At 39.2% G+C, this 15143-nt stretch overlaps 1 protein-coding gene across 1 annotated transcript in view; it reads left to right on the top strand.

The window, feature by feature from the left end:
* LOC117493317 (Na(+)/H(+) exchange regulatory cofactor NHE-RF2) overlaps window positions 1–15143 on the top strand; it is a 28895-nt gene that overhangs the window by 7504 nt on the left and 6248 nt on the right. The window contains exon 3 of the mRNA XM_034143823.1: window positions 11805–12020. Within this exon, the coding sequence (XP_033999714.1) occupies window positions 11805–12020 (216 nt within the window). The remainder of the gene's footprint in view (window positions 1–11804; window positions 12021–15143) is intronic.

Below are 15143 nucleotides of genomic sequence, written 5' to 3'. Positions count from 1 at the left end.
GAAAATGCTTCTGCAGACAACTTCTAAATACTTAAACATGTGCATATTTGTGGTGCTGGCGTAAAAGAGATCTGCGTGAGAAAACCATGAACAGAGAGCACTGTTTTTAAGGGTCAGGGCTTAAAGTCACAGGGTCAGAATTGAATAAACACAAATAGTAACTCCTTTGGATCTGTTGGGGGAACATAAACAGAAGTTGGGGGAAAAGAAACAGACGAGAGGTCTTTGATGACAACACAAGGCTCTCCACATTGTTCTTTAAGAAAAAGTTATTTGCTCCATCTCTTTGCAGATGTTGAATGTCATCATGACAGGAAATATTGTTCTCACTTCTTGTCACTGGGATATTTTCTTTAAATTCCTTTTTTGTCCCTGGCATAAAAAACATGATCATCTCAGGGTATTAGTTTATCGAAATGCAAAATTGAAGATTGAAGAAGATTCAACTTATTGTCATTACGTAGTACAGGTACTATGTAACGAAACGGTTTCTCTGCATTTGACCCATCCTAGTGTTAGGAGCAGTGGGCTGCCATTATGTACGGCGCCCGGGGAGCAGTGTAGGGAACGGTGCCTTGCTCAGGGACACCTCGGTCGCACTTGGTTTTTCCGGGACTTGAACTGGTGACCTTCCAGTTGCCAAGCCAAGTCCCTATGGACTTCGCCACCACCTTCCGAGAAGATGCGAAGATTGCCGAGGTCTCGCTCTCTGACATCTCCTCCTTGCCCCCTACACAGACTCAATTTCTGAATTTGATCGGGATAATTGGGAAAAGATGCTGAACTATTCAGCACTTCAGTCTGTGTGATCATCTGTTCACAATTTCTGCCTGCTACCCAGACATGATCTGAAGAGCACAAGACAAACGTGAGGTTGTTTCTTGTTGCTTCGACAAAACGTTTGAGGTTATGTACAGTATAATACAAGGGCTGAAGTGGAGCAGTATAATACAAGGGCTGAAGTGGAGCAATACAGCTGACGTTGGAGCATATCAAAAATCCTCTCCAAGTCTTCCTTTTTGGCAAAGATAATGTATTTTATTTATCTAACCTTATTTAACCTGGCATATCAACAATCAAAACATTCCTATTCAGCTTTTTTTCAAACAAACCTGTCTCTTTAGGATACGAAATATGAAGATATATACATTTTGCTGTACATTGGTAAGAGTGAGTTAGTGTAAAATACTCTTTAGTAACATCTGGAACTGGTGTTTCACCCCCACTCCTGCGAATACCAACTGTGTTACATCAAGATGCAGGGGTCCAGATTGTGTGTGTGTGTGTGTGTGTGTGTGTGTGTGTGTGTGTGTGTGTGTGTGTGTGTGTGTGTGTTTAAAAAAAAAAGGGTGAACCAAATTCCTGGAGTAAAAACATGGCCTGTAGGAAGTGGAAGGGTCACTAGTGGGGGGGGGAGTGTGTGTGTGTCTGGAGAATTGAGGAAGAGAAATGGAGAAATTATTAAGGTGGGTAATATAAGAGAGACATGAACAACTGAGTGTATACTAGGTGTGTGTGTGTGTGTGTGTGTGTGTGTGTGTGTTGTGTGTGTGTGTGTGTGTGTGTGTGTGTGTGTGTGTGTGTGTGTGTGTGTGTGTGTGTGTGTGTGTGTGTGTGTACACAGCTGTGTCTCTATTTAATATCTCCCCATGCACAGCTGATAATATCAAATATTGCCCTTGTTAACCTAGAAGACATCAACCTTACTGTCTCTGCAGGCTCAGTTTAACAGCAGAAATAATGATTTAACTACAGGAAATGTCAATTGTCCTGGATTAGGTTGCTGTGATATTATAATTATAAATAAAATAATAAAGAACGCTTTCATCTCCATGATCTCAAGTTTCTATCTGGCAAAGCGTAGAAATGACACTGCTCTACAAAATGTGTAAATATATTTTTTGGTAGGGATGAAGGTTTGGGTTCAGACAGATTTTAATACAATTAAACTTTGTATTTGATACAACAGACCACAACATCTAAATTTGTTTTGTCAGAGACTTTGTTGAAGACATTGCTCTAGTGATTACTGACCTCCTAAACTGTGGAGTATCTCAGGGTTCTATGCTCGGCCCCCATCTATTTTATCTATATGCTTGGTTGTTAAATATGTTATCGTAAAAATATATTTTCATAGCTATGCCGATGACTTTATTTATCTGTATTATCAGGACCAACAAGCAGTCTGCACCCTAAAAAAAAATCTATTAATATCAGAACCTGGAATTATAATGAAGTTGGTAAAAACATTTTTTATAAAATGTTTAAAATCTGATTGTTTTCCTAATAATAATTGACAGTTAACTTGGCTGAGTAGCAAAGCCCACTCACATTTAAGTTATACAGAATGTATATTATGATAACAATTGCTTTTAGTTTCAGTTGATATATCCAGCATATATTTGTGATCTTGTGTCAGTTTTCAATAAAGATATTCATTATTTGCTAGTGTATTATTATAGTTGTCGCCCAAACCATGACTATACAGATTATGAAGCCGTTACATTTCTTGACTGAACTTCACCTATCCACAAATGAGCTGTAGCAATTAAAACCCTTGACCCAAATCTTCAGCATTATTTATAGAGCACTACTTTTATATAGACCTTACTGGGTCAGAATATGTGAAAAACAGGCCTGCCATCTCCTGCCCTCTTTAGATCTTCTGGGACTGATCTTTAAAATCCCTTCTTTAAGTCGTTAATGCTTGTATGTTGTCCGTTCCTAGAGCTTGCTATCCAAAGAAATACCAAATAGTCAAAGTTGTAGTTGTTCAATGTGGGAATACCAGTGGAGAGAAGGTCGGCTGTGGCCAGGCCAAAGATTGATTAATGTGCTGCCCACACAGCAGCCTCACCAGCAATTGGAGAGAAAGAGAAAACAAACCTTCTGTTGTGGATAGAGATGTCTTTGAAAGCAGTAAAGAGAGCACTTCATATGTTGCTAACATTATGGGTTTATGATTTGCACACCTATTCAAGACTTTAGCCTTTGTAACAACTGCGCCATTTCATAGCTGTTCTTCTCACTCCTGACCGGTTACTCATGTTTTGGTCCCTTCACATGTTCAGTTTGCATCTGCTCTCTGCTGCTCTCACAGCTGTGAGCCAGCATACGTTCCCACACAATCGATCCCTGCAGTGTGCACACACACTCTGTGGGAGTCAAAGATGTGATGGGAGGCTTTGTATCCGTATGAATCAATTGGGAATTCTATTGATACTTGAGTAACACTTGACAAACAGGGGGGAGGTATAGTTTATGGGTGTGTGAGATTAGCGTGGGTTAAAGTATAAGATGTGCACCAGGTGGGAATCCCCTCTAATTTATTCCTTTTTTCGAAAGTCTGCATGTAAAGTATATCTTTCTGCTGTCTTTTGCAGATAAACACACACATATAGAGCTACGGAATGTTCAGCCTGATGTAATGTACAACAGCTCCCCTACAGAGCATGGTTGTGTCTACATGATGTCATATATAGTGTCTCTTCACAGCTTTTGGACCCAGAGGCTTATACATAAACATAGGAGTAGTGTAATGTGTGTCTAGAAAGTGGGTGAAGATAAGGAACTTTAAACAAAATCATAAACTTAACTGTAATTGGTCTAAAATATCACAAATAGATCATTATCACATATCCATCACCCTTCAAGGTGGCATCTTCAAATTATAGCCTTACTTTTAGTTTTTTGTTAAAAAACTGTCTCCATCTGCCTCTTTCACTTTAAGTCCTAACCAAGTGATAGGGCTATCTGCCACACACTGATAACAGGGGTGTGGACATACAAACACACACATATTACTGTGCATCAACAACACTAACTGCCGTCTTGTTACACGTAAAAAAACAGAGGTAGATGGAAACCGGGTTCCTACAGCTAAGGGGAAGTTAGATTTAAAAAATGTTTTGAAGAGGTATTCAGTAAATATAGATGTTTTAGCCGCGTTCACACCGGAGTACTTTTCACCGTACTTTTCACGTTTAGTTCCGTTTTGTATTTATGGAGTAACAGACAAAAAAAGATCTTACTTCAAATGTCTTAGCATTTTAGGACTTTTGTAAGATTGATTTAAGACATTTCAATCCTAATCAAGGCCTTGTTTTTAGATTAATCCATTCAATGCTTTTTAAAACGAACTATATCTTAAAATAACCTAAGAAGCAGAAATCTTACTCCGTCATCTGTGACACACACACATACACTAGCCAGCAGCCCACATAATATAAATTGACATTTAGATGCAAATAGACAGAAGTTTTGTATTCTGCAGCCACTTCACTATGGGAATGTGTTGTAATGTGCGGTACTCAAAGATAAGATTAGGCAATGGTTAAAGAATGTAGTTCGAAAGAAGACAAGTAAGTATTCTGAGGAGGATCAATGTAAATGAGATGACATTAAGGAAGAATGTAGCGTATGAAATTAATGCGGGACAGATGGAGAAAATATAAGAGGGGGGTTTAAACCACCTGTTGGTTTGCTGTCTTTCACCTCTCTCTTTCTGTCTGTCTGCCTGTCTGTCTGCATAGTTTCACTAACCTCCTCATGTTATACACCGTGAGAATGAAACGCTAAAGGATATGTTGAGACTCATTGTACAATATGCTGATAGAGTGGAAGAGCCAGTTTCAAAGCCGGTTTGTGATTTGGACATGAACATGAAGCAGGACTGATATGTGTCCAGATCAATGCTTTGATCCTTTTCCTACTGCAGTGCCCTAAGATAATAAATATAGCATTAAGCAGGTCCATTCAATTCAATCAACCCTATACAGCAGGTTTTTACGGAAACCAAAGCCACATTTCCTCTCACAAAGAGGCTGTATGTGTGTACACTTGTGTTGTTGACAAAGTACTCATGGTATGGAACTGCCTTTGACGACTCTCTCTCTGTGTGATCGCCACATTGGAGACTTTTTAACCCTCAGGGGTCTTATAAGCCTTGACATTTTGTACGATATATATTATTGTTGGCATTTACAAGGCAATTGTTATAGACATTTCTACAGCATGAAGTAACACCTTGGAGGGAGTTGTTATCTGTTCACTATCAAAGCTCTTGTTCTGTGCTAATTATTTGTACAATTAGTGAGCTGACGGCCAATAAATCCACCATGATCTCATCAGTGCTCAGTGACAGCTCAGCCTGCAGCTATGACACCCTTCACAATATGTTTGCACTCTCAGGAGTTTTGCAGCTTCAGCCCTGCAGCTTTTCAATCAGCTTGACAGTTCAGCTGCAAGCATCTGCAACAAGTGTTAAATGACAGAAAACATCCATGCCCACTTTATCAGATGTTTTGGAGAGTGTGACCCATGTTGGGAGAAGTATTTTGTAAGTAATCTTCAACCTTTCAAGGCAATTGAAAGCGTATACATTGTTTTTGCTCTTTTGTTGGTTGAATTTATAATTTGTGAATTTTGTTTTGTGGATCTAGCCCATAAGCATTTATTTTTCTTGTACCATTGCTTTTTTTAGGAAATGTTGCCTCAGTCTATTTAAAGTGAACTGACATTTACAAACTGCACATTTTTAAGGACTGCTGCTCTTCTTTGAAAGAAATATCCCTGCAACACATGGTTTGTGGCAGTGAAAATAACGGCATGTGGTAATAGGCATAATAAATAGCATAATGCAAGCAGATGGGATGTTTGCAAAAGATCACAATGCAAGACTCTCCAAAACATTGAATTTGACTTAAATTGCAGGGGATCCACTTTGCATCTTGAATCTGTATTACCCATCAACCTAGAATTCTGATGTTTAGTCCAACTAGTCACAAAGATAGATACATGGTCACACTAATACTTGCTTCATGAGTAATTCAGTATACCAGTTTTACAATTTGACAATGCAGCTCCTTGAGTATTTTATGTTTTCTTTGCCAGGAGATGCATTCGCTTGTTATTTTTTTAGACATTCCACCTCAAGCTCCTCTCTCTCTTTTACTTGCTACTGAGTTATGATCTCAGGAAACACTCAAACTGCCTGTACCACAAATACCACACATAACTCACACAGACTTCAGCAGAGCAGGAAACTTTCTAGAGTTTAGAGACCGCTGGTAGAGCCGAGCTGGACACACAAACCACACAGCCAGCTTTCGTATCATTGAGCTGTTACGCAACACACCACAACACCAGTGGGAAAAAACTTTTGGTTATCAAAATCTCTGGCCAATCCTCATGTTCACTTTGCTCTGTCTAGTGCTGCCTTTCGTGCTCTCCTACACATGCTGTGCTTCATCTTCCTCTCTGCATGTCCTATTTCACTCTATCTGCTCTCTCTTGTCGCTGTTTTCCCCCATGACCTTTTATTCAGTTTCATTTTTAAAAGCTCCAAATCCCACTTTTGGATTTCTCCAGCTGTTCTTGGTCCTTTCCCAATCCTCTCTCTCTTTTTCGCCCTCTGAGAGCCGGCCAGATCTGCTCTCTTCTCTGATTGAGCAACACTTAAGGCAGCTGCAGGCACACACACACACTATCAATTTCAGGGTAGAGCTGTCACGGTCAGAATGTCTGAGACACAGCAATTTCATTAATTTGGTAAAACCCTTGTAAATTATCCTCGTTCGAGGTTTGGTTGAACTCTTTAAAGCTATGAAGCCTGTGCACTGTGCTGTCACGCAGATACAGAGCAATGCGAGTACACTCAGAACTCTTCAAACTACATCAATCTCATTACATGTAGATAATGGGACCAATCTGGTTAAATAAAGGTTTGAAATGAAATGAAATGAATGCATGTTTTCTCACAGATGTTTGGAACTGGCTGTACTGGTTCCACTACTGTCTCAAAAACAACTTGTTGTCACCCATTACATAAGCAAAAGTGCCAAATGCTTCAGTTGTTTTCGCTACACTGACGTTACACAACATCAGCATGGGATGATCATCTATTTGCAATGTTACCTTTCAGCAGCCATAGCTAGGTAGCACAGGCTAATGCTAACACGACAACTGTGCTAGTTGTTGGAAAACTCTGTCTACCATCAAGGTTATACTATATACTGTAAGGTTATAACTAAACTCTGGAAAAACTATACATGAGCCAGTCAAAAGTTAAACAATTAGAGACATAAACTCAAATGTAAGCTCCAACTTTATTGCAATTTATTTGGGGCTAAAGTAAATGTTTGCAGCTGTTTTGAACATTGTATGCTTAGGTCTACATAGCGCAGCAGGAAAACAGGATTTTGAATCAAGCTGAATTGTTCTAACCTGAAAATAAAAAAATAAAAACTGGGATTCAGTTTTTAGCTCAGGAAAGAACTCCGGTCAAGTTATGGAAAGTCATAAAATAAATTACATTATTGTATGATGAATGCACTTTTTAGTTTAACTGCACATTGGATTTTCCCTTAAAATGACTTCAATGCTTTCTTGTTTGTTTAACCTGGCGTCTATCGATTGATCAGTTTACAAATGATATGCTTTTATAACTCTTAACTTTACCTGGTTGCATTCAGGAGATGTAGTTTTTGTCAAGTATATATCATTTATTCTCAATAATGTGTTCTATATCCAATGCAGTTCTCACACAGCTTTCAAGATATGGTAATCTGCCACATCTAGCAACCAAACTCAGCAGGACTGAGGGCTCAAAGGAAACTTGACCTCCTGATTTATTATAACCGGGATATTAAGTTTACGTTAATCCCCTTTTGGAAAGCATGCAAGTGAGAGTATTGTTGACAAAATCCTTTACATGCATGCATACACACACACACACACACACACACACACACTAGATTTAAATTAGCTTTGTAACAACTCAGCGACAGTATAACAGCACACACAAACACATGCGTGCCCAAACACACTCCATTGTGTGTGTGCAAACAGGGAGCAAATGATCGTTGGCTGTGAAAGGGTTAACGGCGGTCATGAGCCATCCCACCGCTAAATTATTCAATAAGCTGCGATCTAGTTTCATCAACTGCCAACGCCACTGCCAGCGGTCGCATGCAGAGGGAAATATAAAAATTAAACGTGTAAAAAAAAAAAAAAAGGTTATCCAATCATCACCAAAATGTAGAACACTGCATATACATCAAGCTGTAATTCTCAGCATTAGCATGTCCGTTAAACTAGCTTACTACTAACTAACTTATTTAATTGTACCGTTTAGACAGAACGTTTTGCCAGCGTTTGATTATTTGATGCCTCTAATGTAAGATTCAGATTTTTCTAATGTTAGCTGGATATGTTAAAGTCAGATAGAGACAGCATTTTCAAAAAACTCATGAAGCGAACATTGTTCAGCTAGCTAGTTACGGTTGTGTGGAAACTGATATTTCGATAGGCAATGCAACTGTAACCTAGGGGGCTGGTGTTTTGTGAAAATGTAGCTTACATTTATAAAGTTCAAAGAAATGACATGGGCTTTCAAGTCAAAGCTGCAGCCCCTGTCTGACCTTGCGTGACAATTCATGTTGCACTATAATAAACAAAAAAAATTGTGTATTTTATAATGTAGTCAAAGTGGCGTAACCCAACCACAAAGTCAAACACAAGTCTTGTGTGTACACTGCACTCTCCCACACATGTACTCACACAGACTGACAAACAAAGGCTGATTGTGACAGGAAGCTAAAGGAATTCATGGGATGGCACTTGTCCCATTGACAACTGGCTACATCCTCTCAGTGTGCCACAGTCACACAGAGGCCAGTACGTATGTCTGAGAATGTCACTGTGTGTGTGTTGTGTTACCAAACTCCATAATGTTCTGCTGTGGGCGTGAAATATTCCATGTTGTTTTCCGTATAGAAAAAGCACTCTGATTAATTGAAGAATTTTCCATGTGGACATTTATGAGCCTGGAACAAAACATGGACAGTGTTTTCCAACCAGTTACTGCGTCTCCTCCCATTGGGACTGTTTTGAAAGATGTACAGATGCAGATAAGCGGCCGCTTTCCTGATGACAGCCTGTTTGCCGACAAAGATGGAAAACATCTATTTTTCCTCCACTCAGATACAAATATTTTTCACATTTTTCAATTTTCAAACACCCACAGTTCAAACAAACATGGTGAACCCATTTCAATCAATGACCTCTCGTAAGGTAGAGTATGGTAACTTCAGGCCCTCAAATACCCTCTGGCTGACATTAAAATCTTTCAAACCACAGGTCTCTATCCTTAACACACAAGTAGGACAGTTGGATCTATGCACTATCAATAATAAACCAAGGACACACAGTCGTGCTGTCTCCCTCCATCACTGACACAAACATGCACAATTAAGCTTGTTAGATCAAACCCACAGCACAAAAAGACCAAATCAAAAATGTCCAAAATGCACTCAAACACCAAAGACTGAGACGTTGAGAGATGGTACAGGCCCCAGGGGGTGATTAGTGGGTGTGTACATTCATCGAGAGGCAGTCAGAGGTTAGATTGGCAGACACTTGCGTCTCCCCCACATAATGACTCCCAGCTGTGCTACTCTCACTGTTTATGTGAAATGAGTTCCACTGCGAGCTCTTTTCCTCTCCATGGTCGCTAACTGTAAACTTCTGTCATCTTGATTTTTCTGTAAGGCTCTGTTTATCTATCAGTCTGCAGTATTTCTCTGGGCTCTGCAGGCTGTTCTTAAATCCACTGTTTCTCCTCTTGAACTCTCCTTCTCAATCCTCTCGCTGCATCTCATTTTCTTCCTTCCCACGCACTCTCTCCCTCCTTGCTTGTTCTTTTCCTCCTCTCCCTCTCTCTGCTGTTTCTTCATTGCCTCGATCCCAGGATGCTAATATATTTGATTTAAAATGTTTTGTCTCCCCCCTTGGAATATCTAACCCAGCTGCCCAACACAGGAACTTCCTTTCTGGCCAGGAAAGGAAGATTTGGAGGGATTCATTAGAGTTTTTGCTCTTGATTTCTACTCAGGGCAGACTGCCAGATCACAGTTACCCTAAAGAATTCTTAAAGAATTCAGTGCCTGAAAATAAATGATATGTTGCCATCTGTGTTATTTTTGTCGAGGCTTATTTGCAGGCTCTGTTGTGGTGATCCAGACTCAGCCATAATTCCTCAAATATATTTGCAATAATGGCACAAGAATGTTGAAGGGGAAGTTTTAAAAAAAAAAGTCTTTCTTTCATAATAAATCATGAACCATCTTCTCCTCTCTACAGTACTTTTGTCTCTCTTTCTCTCTCTCATGCCACCCACATACTCCATTTGTATTTTTAGCATGCACAAAACGGACCATGATAGTTGCTTCACATGAAACAATGGAGTTATCAGATTGCGTAATACAGATCTGTCCGATGAACACAGTATGTGCACCATATGTAGACTCATATTTGGTCACCCAACACCCACTCTACCTGTCAGTAACCTCACAGCTAATATCAGCTGAGGTTACAGAGCTGGCCACCAGCTCTCATCCCTCTCACTGCACATGTTTTACCCGGTGTGTGGGTGGAAAATCAGTGTGATTATACAGGTTCTATAAATGTCTTCACGCAGGCTTTAAGAGCTGTCAGTGATGAGCTGCAAATGGACATTTTCACTCCAAGTACATACAATCTATTCAACAACTTTGACAAAGGCGATGCATCAGGAAAGAGTGATGTTATAGAAAATAACTATTATTATTATTACTACTATTAGGATCCATACTTATACAAAATAAATGCACTCAAATTCTAAAATAACAGGAGACGTGACGTATAAAGAGCGACTGTGAATGGAGGATTTAGGGGTGATTGGATGGGTCTAAAAACAATGGATTCTCACCCAACAGACTGTGTGAAACCAGAAATTAGCATTTACCTATTTATTACACAACTTTGTTGCAAATTTTAGCCCAATACATAATCTTTTCCAAGAGCTTATGTAGTTGTGTTGCCTAAAAAGGTTCTGCACTGCAAGGGCTTGCCCAAGATATCTTGTGAATCCTTGTATGAGGTTAGGTTGACCATAAACAAAGGGATTTCTTTACAATGTTGTAGTGAAATCAAACTCCACCAAAAAAAATGTGTATAAACATTAACCAGAAAGGCTTGAGCGGTGGTTGCTATAAATGGGTAAAGGGACTCAGTTATGCGTTTTAGTCACATGCTGTAATCAAATGACCTGCAATGGGCAAATAACACTATATATTTATACTGCACCTTTATAACCACTTTTAAAGGCTTTAAAGGTCACCTATTGTGCAAAATCCACTTTTTCATGTATCTTCTACATGAATATGTGTCCCCTGATTCTGAAAGTTTCATGAAAAAAGATTTGCTCACTTTTTGTCCTGATCCATTTATATAAAATCCTGTCTGAAAATGAGCTGATCAGATTTTGGCCACTTTATGATGTGATATGATTTTTTGGCTCGTGTAACCATTAGCCAATCAGCAACCAAGGTAACCCGCCCCCCCCCCACTTTATCACCTGAATCTCCTCCTAGAGCACCATTGTGTTCTTTTTAACCAAATATCTCTCAGAGGGGCGTGGGGAGTGGCTCCTTATTTTCATCTAAAGTAACAGACAGAGAATCAGCACTTTTGGAACAGGGCTGAAACAGAGGGGATTATGGGATGCTGCAATGATCTGTTTGGTATTTCGAAGCAAACACTTCAGAGACATGTTTTGTATATAACTGAGAGCTATAATATATTGATGAAAAAGAGTATAATAGGAGACCTTTAAGACAATATAAATGTTGTGATTTAGTTTCTAGCTCCTTTCTGAGAATGATCCCATGTCTCCATGGAGCATTTCAGAATTTTACTTTCCATTGTTTGTCATCAGTAACTAAAGTATGAACTTGTGCATTTATGTTTTTACTTTTCCCTTGCAGGAGGCTGTTGCCCAGGTTGAAGCCCAGGTCCAGTCGCGGCCCCCGGTCGACCCGTCCGAGCTCGTTCCACGCCTCTGCCACCTGATCCGGTCTGACGCCGGCTACGGCTTTAACCTCCACAGTGATCGATCCAGGCCCGGACAATACATCCGCTCCCTGGACCCCGGATCAGCTGCAGACCACGCCGGGCTCCGGGCCCAGGACAGGCTGATTGAGGTAGGACAAAGGAGCGTGGATGTATTGTCTGGGTATTACAGAACAGTGCAGTCTAATACAACAACACTGCAGTAAATCCTCCTCTGGTCTCGTTTTTTGTGAACATGGTCAGATTTGAAGCTCTGTTACCTTTTTGCTGATTGGACTGCATTTTATAATTGTTGTTGTGTATGATTAGATGTAAAGATTAACAGATACATTATTTAGCTATGAATAGATTTACCTTTAAACAAATACAAATAGTTTCTGAAATTGTGTCTTGAGAGCGTTCCTCAGAAACAAAGCAAGCTAAATAGGTTTGTATATTTTTTCCCAAAAGGTGGGATTAATTAAAATGTTGTTGACCAACTTTGTATTTATCTGGACTTCCTGACACTTCAATATCCTTTGCTATTTGACCAACTTTGTATTTATCTGGACTTCCTGACACTTCAATATCCTTTGCTATTTGACCAACTGTAGAATGATGACTGTAGCACTTTTTTGCCTATACGATATTTTCTCAAATCCTTTTTTTTACATTTTTAATTAATCTGAACTCTGGCCACTATAAATTCCACCTTGAGTTTGTTAACAAAATGCATGCAATATGGCTCAATGCAATTCTGTATTGAATGTTTTATTATTTGACTTGTATGATGGTATTATTTAGTTGGAAGCTATAAGAGTATAGATTGCAATAGAAAACAAAATAAGATACAAAATGAAAAGTAGACTTTCAAAAACGAACGAGTGCAGCTTTAGATACAGATACAAAAACAGATGTGTATGTGACATAAACAAATACAAGGTTATAGCCCCAGTGTATATGCAGCGGTGGTGGGTGGTGGATCAGTTAGGAGTATTTTTGTGTCGGAAGTTAATGGGATGGCGAGAGACCTCCCATGGTTGTGATAAGCTTAAAGGAATATTAAGGAGTATTAAGTGAGTGTTTACATGCATGTATGAACTTTGACAGCAGACCCAGGCAGAGGAATGAACCCACACTAATGAGGTGACTACTGATGAATTATTCTGGGTTAATCTGGTAGATGTCTGAGAGTAATATGATTTACTGGGTGTGAGAAAATCCCTCTATAAGCCTCTTCTCGCCCTGCGTTGTGCCACTTTTTCTGTTGCTTTGTAGGTGTGTTTGAACTGTATACGTGTGCTGCTGTGTGCCTACACTCCTGATTTTGCACATGTGCCCACATTTCCACACAACCATGCAGTCCATTATCTCCAAATAAATCTCCATGTACACTTATTTGACCTTCTATTTAGCATTAAATCCATGACACACCAACACACCAACACGCAGCACTGCCTACCAGTGCTTCTCAGCGAAAGTAGCTCCAGGTAGGGCTGTGCGATTATGGCAAAAATCATAATCACGATTATTTGGGTCAATAATTGATATCACGATTATTAAATACGATTATTCATTGACTTTGAAAAAATCCATTTATTGAACTTTAAAACAAATACAAATAATAATTTGAACAGTATCTTTTCAACTGTTGATTACCCTGAACGTATAATTCAACTGAAAAACCAATACAAAAATAAATGATACATTTAAATAAATAATATCAAAATAATAAATACCAATAAACAAGATCAACAAATATTTTGGAGCGCACTTCCACAAGCTACTAAACATATATAAATATGATAAATACAAATAAATGAGACCAAAATTAAATTAGATCAAATATGTTGCAGTGCACTGTCACAACCTAGCAAAGCAAAATAATTGTTTTTTTCGATTATGTTGTTTTCGTAATTGTGGCAGGCCAAAATCGTAATTGCGATTAAAATACGATTAATTGCACAGCCCTAGCTCCAGGCTGCTCAGAACGTCACTAAAAGTCAACAGATGTCATTGTCCATTTCTTCGAGAATAACTCAATCCAACAATAGTAGAAAGTAGAAAAGTCAGCCATCTGTGGAAGAATCATTATACAGAGAGCTGGTCCAAAAAAAAAAGTAGATATACCTTTGTCTAAAGTTACAGAAACGTTTGCGTTTTCACACTTGATCAAATACAGATGTGACCCCATCTACATAAACTGTCACAGCTGTAATTAACAACGCAGGAGTCACACGTGTGTCTGCTGCCAGGCCTCTGTTACTAAAGATAACAGGACCTGAAGCCTGGACTCAATCTTCACTGTGTGTCAGACTGCAGAGAGAGAGAAGAGGCCGGTCAAAGGGGGGAGGAGAGTCCGTTATAAATCAGTCCGATCGCAGGGGGTGGCAGGGGGAGGAGGAGTGTGTGTGTATGCCGCTTCTTTTAAAACATAGAGAGAAAAAGAGGTAGACAGTGTGTGTTGGATTAGAAAAAAGCAATGGATAGCGAAGATGCAAGGACAGAAGGAGTGTCCCCAACAACAGATAACAAAAGCAGACTCTAAACTGTATTTTAAAACGTTTCTGTCCCAAACTGAATATCATGCATTTAAGTGTCAGTCAAATAAAAGTTAAAAGATATTCGATTCATCTCGACATGAGCAAATAGGTGACAAGATCATGAGTGTTTTATCAAGTTTGCCACGGTGAAGAGTACAACCAATTACGCTGGCAGTAACATCATCATTTTCATTATAAGCAGTTTTCCATCTGAGTTTACACACACAACATTCATCCTTCATTCCCATGACCTTTGTCCTCACTGGCTGAACTTCAGGGTGCAGACCAGGCCAAACAGGACTCAGTGGGGTCTGATAGGGAGGCTAAACAGAGTTCATATAGGATCTCCCAACATGTAAGGTTTTTATTTGCATGTTTAAGACAACTTTTCAATCAAATGTTTGGTTAATTTCTTATTTCCCAGACAGCTACTGGTATTATTTGATAGGAGACTAATATCCTAAAAGCCCCTTGCAGAGATATGAAAGTTGCTTTGCACAACAAAAAGATAATGTTCTTTCCTAATGATGAATCAAGTGTAATATAACATGAGCCAGCAGCTGGTTAGCTTAGCTTAGCACAAAGACAACATGGGAAACTGCTAGCCTGGGACTGTGTGAATGTAATACAAATAGAATTTAACACATTGAATCTCGTTTAGACTTCGCACTATTTTTGTTTTGGAAGTATTTTGCATTTCCTGTGGGACGCTTTAAGGTCAACTTTATGAGA

The sequence above is a fragment of the Trematomus bernacchii genome, unplaced genomic scaffold (assembly GCF_902827165.1).
Source record: "Trematomus bernacchii unplaced genomic scaffold, fTreBer1.1, whole genome shotgun sequence".
NCBI classification, from domain to species: Eukaryota; Metazoa; Chordata; class Actinopteri; order Perciformes; family Nototheniidae; genus Trematomus; species Trematomus bernacchii.
Note: the sequence above shows the minus strand (reverse complement) of the source record. Positions and strands in the feature narration are given on the sequence as shown.